This window comes from Neodiprion virginianus, chromosome 4 (assembly GCF_021901495.1).
Source record: "Neodiprion virginianus isolate iyNeoVirg1 chromosome 4, iyNeoVirg1.1, whole genome shotgun sequence".
NCBI lineage: Eukaryota > Metazoa > Arthropoda > Insecta > Hymenoptera > Diprionidae > Neodiprion > Neodiprion virginianus.
The window spans coordinates 8,620,549-8,627,957 of NC_060880.1; the positions used below are offsets into that span (position 1 = coordinate 8,620,549).

Sequence of the window (7,409 nt, forward strand, 5' to 3'; positions counted from 1 at the left end):
AAAGTAACTTACTTTAAGTAAGTGATACTCCACATGGTCGGTAAGATCGGGTTATAGCAACCTCTAAGGGTTGCTATTTCATGAGCAGTAAAAAGCAGCAGCAGCAACAGTTTTCCCCTATCACTTCTGGCGCAAGTTTCTGCTGCTCGCAGTTCAGTTTCTCGAGCGGCAAGCCACAAGATCACAAGACGCCACGACCTATTTCATGAGCAGCGCTGCTGCTGCGTAAAATTACCAGACTGATGCTAGTGAAAACTATTAAGTTACTAAACCACTGCTGCTTTTTACTGCTCATGAAATAGCACCCTAAGGCTGGGATTTCATGGGCAGCAAAAAGTAGATGCAGCAGCAGCAATTCACTGAAAGTTACTAGCACTTCTTGCGCAAGTTTTTGCTGCTTGAAGTTCATTCATCCGAACAGCATAGCAGCAAACGTAAGACATTGTATGAGCAGCGTTGCTAGTGCGTCAAATCACCAAACAGATGCTAGTAACATTTAGTAAGTTACTAAACTGCTGCTGCTTTTTGCTGCCCATGAAATGCCAGCCTTAAGCTGGGTTCACATAGGCGCGGCGGTACAGTTGAGGGGTAACCAATCAAACTGCCTAAAATATAGTGTTCACTAGATTTCATGTATTTCAATTGGTTAACGCTCAACCGCGCTCCGTGTCACCGCGCCTATGTAAACCCAGCTCCAAAAGACCTGGGGTATGTTCCGATATACACTGCGAGCACTGTAAGGTGTGACGTCAATTTAGGCCATGTTCGAAAATTGACTGACAGTACTGTCAGCAATCTTTCATCTCTTTTGCGTTTCCAAGTTCGTGAATAGCTCCGACTCTGTCCTAGGGAATTTTCAGTACTGTCAGTCAATTTACGAACACGGCCTTAGTATACTGCGAAGCCGTTCCTTTATAGTTAGCTATACTGGTTATTGTTTAAAACGGAACGCAGTACAGTATACTGTGATCGACATTTTTTGGCGTTACTTTCATTTCATACATAATATTTGTTTCACACTGCAAAAACACAATTTCTTCAAATTTTCCCTTTTTGTTTTTAACGGCCGATATTTTTAACTCACAATATTTGATAATAATAATTATCAATAGTAGAAGCTGTTAAATTTCTGAACGCTGTGGATCACGTGATCAAAGCATTGAGAGCACCTTATCTCGAAAACACCTGTGTTCACAGTAGAAAAATGGCGACAATTTATGACGTCATATATTTCCCTAGGATACTGCGACTTTAAACTGTCAGTCTATAACGGAACGAATTTCTCCCCAGTAAGAGCACTGAACAGTGCTCGCAGTGTATATCGGAACATACCCCTGGTCCCTTCATTTTTCAACACTGATCTCTTTTTCAATCATTTTCATTTGACCCAGAGGTAAGGAAATGTCATGAATTCTATGAACTCCCAATAGTTTCGTACAATCCATGCTCTTTCTTCATTTACGCATTAAATGAAAATGTATTGGGGTGTTCTTATTCAGAATAGTGTATAGAATGGGGTGGTTAATCCCTTTCTTGTGTTTGAGATACGTGGACTTCGATATTTGGAGATCAACGTCGAAATCGACCACGATACCCTGTTTCTCATTTTCTCGTTAAATGACTCGTAGATCACAGCATTGAAGTTTACTAAAAACAGCCAGTCAGCTACGAATAGTCTTCTAAAGCAACTAAAAGGGCACAACTAGTGCGAGGGTAATGGCAGTGCCCTACACTTACCAATTCGCTTATGGGACTTACCCGAGCTCATGAACGTCCGTTAAACCGGACGTTCTTGAATTCGAGGATTACAATGTTATTTGAGTCGGTAACTGTAAGAACTTTCTGTACTTAAGTATTCCCTTAGCATCCCTCGCCTAGTTGCTTCGAGCTATGCTCCAGTTCAAAATACTCCATTCAGCTGACTGTCCCTAGCAGTCTTCAGCAACAACCTTCAGTCAACGATTACGGTGAAACAAATTGAAGTATGTGACTGCGTATATATTTAAAATGATTAACTATATTTCTCACCTCTGGTGACATATATGTTATAGTTGCGGCAGCAAATTTTTACTTATTAATTTATTTGAATTTCAGGTTACAAATTAACGATATGATACAAAAATAATAATATGATTATAGTAAATAACAATATAATTTGAGAAATATTTAGAAATCACTTTGCCGAGGTTCATCGTGCTATAATTTGAATCAGAAATTATACGACAAACGGCAAAAGTCTTCGTAATCCGGATCTTTTTCCACTTAATCGTAACCTTTTCCATTCTGAGCAGCTATTACTTTGTTCAGCAGATTTGTACAGTTCATATTACTTGGTCAGATGGCGAGCGCGGTCATGTGTCGAATTTCAAAAATAGTTGAACTGCTTCCATGTGTATGTGCCGCGTGATTACGCACACCTTTAAAACCAGCACTAAGCGCTAGGGGGTAAGGTTAGCTGTTCTTCGATTCGTTTCAGCATACACCGTTGCTGTACATACCTATACTATAACTGCATCATACGAAGAAAATCGGTGTCGTAAGTTGTTGGGAGTCGTGAAGTAAAGTACGAAATCACGAAATCTCGCCACCACATCCGCCCACAGATTATCCATACATACATATACATCTTTAAAAGGATAGAGTTAATTCGCCGTCGTCTCATTGGCTGAATGGGTAGAACGGAAAATAATTATTTTTACTGAATTGGGCGTGTAAGCTTCTCCAGTCTTCGCTAATGACAACGAATTAATCGTTACTATAAGTTGTCTGTTTGTATACTATCTACTAGGTAAGTAACCCAATATCTATATACCGCTTATAGGTATAACCTGTAGTGTACAAACATATTTGTAAGCCAGATATTTTTCGTGGATTACGTAGTTTCACAAATATTTCTTTGAATACGCAAATCGCGATTGTTGCTAGATGATAAGAATGGCAGTGTACGTTTATGTAAAACGACTGGGTGGGACACGTACCGCAGTGTATAATACGTATAATGTGAGATCATGTGCGAGAAGTAAAAATCGTCTGAGCAGTTTTGTGTATCCGTGAATCCCGTTCTAATTGCAGAAACAACGAAGAGGCGAATATAACGAGTGTCAGGGTGCTGGAGCCAAATTCTCCAGTCCCACCTCAGTTTCTAATCCATATATTATCTTCTTCTTTCAAGTATCACACCAAACAAATTATGCCAGGGTAAGCAATGCTGTGTTGCCTATTTTTAGCATTGACTTCATCCAATTTCATAGACTTAACATAAACTAAACCTTATCACATCCAGTTTAATTACATATATATCGCTTAAATCAATTTAAAAAATGAATTACACATTAAGTGAACACGCCTTATTCACATTTTGTAGTAACTTTTCATAAATCCCTAATAAAATTGCTTCATGACATGTTGAATCCACCCAAAGTGTTTCGTAACATTTTTTACTCCGATATCTCGGCATGGTATTTATGTATTATTCTGTACACTCCCATTCATTGTTGTATTAATGAAATTGTATGAACTTATTAATCTGTGCTACTTGAACATTTCAGTACACGATAGCTCCAGATATTAATTGATATATTTACATTTGCCGCGTCAGATGCAGTTCTGATTCATGTTACCAAAGTACCGATCCATTGATCCAGCTTGATCGTGAATCCAAGTGCTTGTTAAAATCCGAAGTTCTCATAACAAATGAATATATGTCAATGGAATATTTAACCGTTTGTTAATCATTTCGTAACCTTGGATAGCTTACAAAGTCTCATTTACTTCAGAGAAACTTATTTCATCGAAGGTTAATGGTATTTTATATTCAGAAGTATTATTTGACATTGTTCATGTGTTTTAAACTATGCGCATTTCATCACGATCGGGTATTCATATTGTTTTTATAATAACATGTCAACTATACAAACATATTTTAGAATTAAACAGAAACAACTTGATTTCCGTTTAGAGATATAAAAAATAATGTGACGTTTTTTTTAACCTTCGATACGCTTTACAATTTTACTGTTTGACGCCGAATATACTTTTCTGCTGTGTGATGTAACTCAATTCTATTGCATTACTTACATGATGATTATATTGAAGCCCGTTAGTCAGCTGTGCTTAATCAGCATTAATTATTACACCGAGTGGCAAGTAGGTGTATAACTAAAACAGAATCTATTTGAGGAATAATATTTGGCACCTGTATTAGAAAAGCTGACGATCCACTTCTTATCTACCCTGAAGTTTTATCTATTATATCAAACAGAGACGACTACGAGATAACATATCAATCCATACATACCCGAACAACTGAATCGTTCTTTGGTTAAGTAAAAAGAATGGTGTTTAATAAGGATGGAAAAGCTTGAATGCTAAATTGTGGTTTGATTAAAGTTTTTTTTATTGTCAATTACGGAGTTTCGATGTGCTACATTGAATTTTTAAGACTTCAGAATGGCCCGAAACAGTGATACTCTTCCATTTCCTACATCTATATCAATACAGTCATTAGATCACAGCAAATTATATAATAGGCGTGCACAATCCCGCGAAAATTTAGTTGAGAAAGAAATTACCAATGACTCGAACAGCAATCAATCTACTTTTGTATATGACTACGAAGAATTGGCTGAATGGAAGGGTTTTGATAAACCTCCTAAACTCCCGCCGAGGAATTTTAAAAATGCTTACTGTGACACTAATGACCTTAAAAAACAAACAACAAACAAGACAGGGTATATAGAAAAAGAATTATACTCATTAACTATTCTATTAACTGATTTTAATCGTCAACTTCATGCAATCACTGAATATTCTGTAACCAAATTCAGTGACATCATTGGTCCATTAAACTTTGATACAGAATGATGTTATATGTCCAAGACAGCAAATTTCTCTCCATCGTTAATATCATTCATTTTATTACAGAGTCACAGGGATGTCTCTGGATGACATGTTCTGCTCCCGCTGTCGCGAGGGATTCGAGCCGCACGAGAAGATTGTCAATTCTCGTGGAGAATTGTGGCATCCGCAATGTTTTGTGTGAGTAACACTTTGGAATGGGATTGAAACTATAAAACCAACGGAATGTTTATCAATGGTTGAAGTTTTAGTCTCCAGCAAAAAAAGTCTCCAGAATGATTTAAATTGAGAATTTTTCCAAACGATCAATTCACATATAATGATCACAAACTATTTTGATACTTGATATAATATATACAGATTTTCCTTTTCACAGTTGTGCACAGTGCTTTCGGCCTTTTCCCGAGGGTATTTTCTATGAGTTTGAAGGAAGAAAGTATTGCGAACATGATTTTCATGTTCTATTCGCCCCTTGCTGTGGCAAGTGTGGTAAGTTGTATGCGTAAGATTCATTATAAGGTTTTGTTATATGTCAGATATTTTCCGTTAGTTCGGCCACTTGTTCCTGGATCGTCAAGTCAAGAGTGATACGACTAACATTATTGAAAACAGTTCCTTGAGTTTCGTTCAGATAAACATTCAACTAGATCCATTCTATAGGCAAATTCAATTTCAGGTGAATTTGTCATTGGAAGAGTAATCAAAGCCATGAATGCTAACTGGCATCCTGGCTGCTTCCGTTGTGAGGAGTGTAGCGGTGAACTAGCAGAGACTGGTTTCATGAAATGCCAAGGAAGAGCATTGTGTCATACCTGTAACGCTCGAATAAAAGCTGGGGCTCTTGGAAAGCATATCTGCCATCAATGCCAGTACGTATTTATTTTTTAGAATTTTCTTGTTATTCAGATAGTTTAAAAATAACTAGAATATGTATATTGTAGTATAATTTTCTACTAATCATTGACTAAATAATATTTCTATTTATAGTGGAATAATCGACGACAAGCCACTGCGTTTCCGTGGTGAAGTATATCATCCCTACCATTTCAACTGCACGGCTTGCGGGATTGAGTTGAATGCTGATGCCAGAGAAGTTAGGTCCAGGCCTGGATTTGCGGCTAATGAGATGGTATTTTGGCATTGAATTTTTTTCTTTTCATACGTAAGCCACAGCTGAACAGCTGTGTTTCATATCGATACTCGTATGTTGTCACTACCCTATATTGACTGACAACAAAATAAAGCCCTTCAAAGTCGGCCTGACGCATGTCTCATTTGTTTTCATATTTTTTACATCAATTATAACAGAGCCATCTGCTGAGATAAATGCCTACTTTTAATTTCCTGATTTAAAGATGCTACAACATTAACATACCTGCTTGATATAAATGCATACATCATTTATTTTACAGAATGAACTATATTGTCTGAGATGCCACGATAAAATGGGAATACCGATCTGCGGAGCTTGCCGGCGTCCGATAGAAGAAAGAGTTGTCACTGCCTTGGGAAAACATTGGCACGTAGAACACTTTGTTTGTGCAAAGTGCGAGAAGCCATTTTTAGGTCATCGTCACTACGAGAAAAAGGGCCTTGCTTACTGTGAGACTCATTATCACCAGCTCTTTGGAAACCTATGTTTTGTTTGCAACCAAGTAATTGCTGGAGATGGTAAGTTTTTTTTGTTTTTTTAAAACTTGGTAAAGATTTCGAATATCATACAGTGGTCACTTTGATTCTTTGATTACTCCTAAGTCGTTTCCTTATTTATTGACCCAATCTTTCTTCTATTGGGTTACTTCAGCATGAGTGCCTATCGTTTATAACATTTAGTAGATAGCACCTTGTTCTAATTTCCAGTAAAATTTTCAACTAGTCTGCAGTGGATACTTTCCAATAATTACCAGCAATTAAATTTTTGCCAATCAAATACTAGAAAAGTATTAGACAATTGAATTTCACTTACAATTCGTTGCAAAATAGTAGAATAATTACTATCAAACTGTGTCTTCTTGCAAATTAGTGAAAGCACTTTTTCTTATTGCAAATTACGAGAATCTAGTACTATATTATTATACCTAAATAACAAATTGAACCATAACTTTACGAGGAGTATTATTCGAATAAATGTCACAATCATTTATATTTATGTTAATCTTCTGATTAGTAAATTGCTGCAGTTTACTTTCATCATAATTTAATAAAATTCGCAGCAACAGAATTACATTTATAATTCGACAAGCCTCACATGTTTATAATTAAAATTAAGTTGTAAGTTTTTTACAAATCATTCTTTATTCCATTTTATTTGCAGTTTTTACGGCATTAAACAAAGCATGGTGCGTACATCATTTTGCTTGCGCATTTTGTGACCAAAAGATGAACCAAAAGACAAAATTCTTCGAATTTGACTTAAAACCCGCTTGCAAGAAATGCTACGAGAAATTTCCCCAGGAATTGAAAAGGCGTATGCGTCGTATGTACGATTTAAATCCAAAAAAAATACCTGCCTAAACAAATAATGAAATACTTTTACCAGATGTGTTTAAAAA

General features: G+C 36.5%; 1 protein-coding gene across 3 annotated transcripts; it reads left to right on the plus strand.

The window, feature by feature from the left end:
- Positions 1 to 2,340: 2,340 nt before the first annotated feature.
- LOC124303935 (LIM and senescent cell antigen-like-containing domain protein 1) lies at positions 2,341 to 7,403 on the plus strand. 3 transcript variants are annotated; one of them, XM_046761798.1, is made up of 8 exons: positions 2,344 to 2,788; positions 3,073 to 3,198; positions 4,924 to 5,037; positions 5,234 to 5,346; positions 5,534 to 5,726; positions 5,845 to 5,986; positions 6,270 to 6,528; positions 7,172 to 7,403. In XM_046761798.1, exons 2-8 carry the CDS (start codon positions 3,191 to 3,193, stop codon positions 7,369 to 7,371), a joined length of 1,029 nt encoding a protein of 342 aa, XP_046617754.1. In that variant the 5' UTR covers positions 2,344 to 2,788; positions 3,073 to 3,190; the 3' UTR covers positions 7,372 to 7,403. The 3 variants fall into 3 exon arrangements, with proteins under 3 accessions (XP_046617755.1, XP_046617754.1, XP_046617753.1); XM_046761799.1 differs by lacking the exon at positions 3,073 to 3,198 and having other exon boundaries at positions 2,341 to 2,788; XM_046761797.1 differs by lacking the exons at positions 2,344 to 2,788; positions 3,073 to 3,198 and adding an exon at positions 4,077 to 4,730.
- The last annotated feature ends 6 nt before the right edge of the window (positions 7,404 to 7,409 follow it).

Bases quoted from the DNA above. Each gene is read 5' to 3' on its own strand.
- LOC124303935 (XM_046761797.1), top strand. From the start codon at position 4,450: ATGGCCCGAAACAGTGATACTCTTCCATTTCCTACATCTATATCAATA. The intron at 5,347-5,533 runs GTAAGTTGTATG...ATTCAATTTCAG, and splicing joins CCCTTGCTGTGGCAAGTGTG to GTGAATTTGTCATTGGAAGA. The intron at 5,727-5,844 runs GTACGTATTTAT...TTCTATTTATAG, and splicing joins CATATCTGCCATCAATGCCA to TGGAATAATCGACGACAAGC.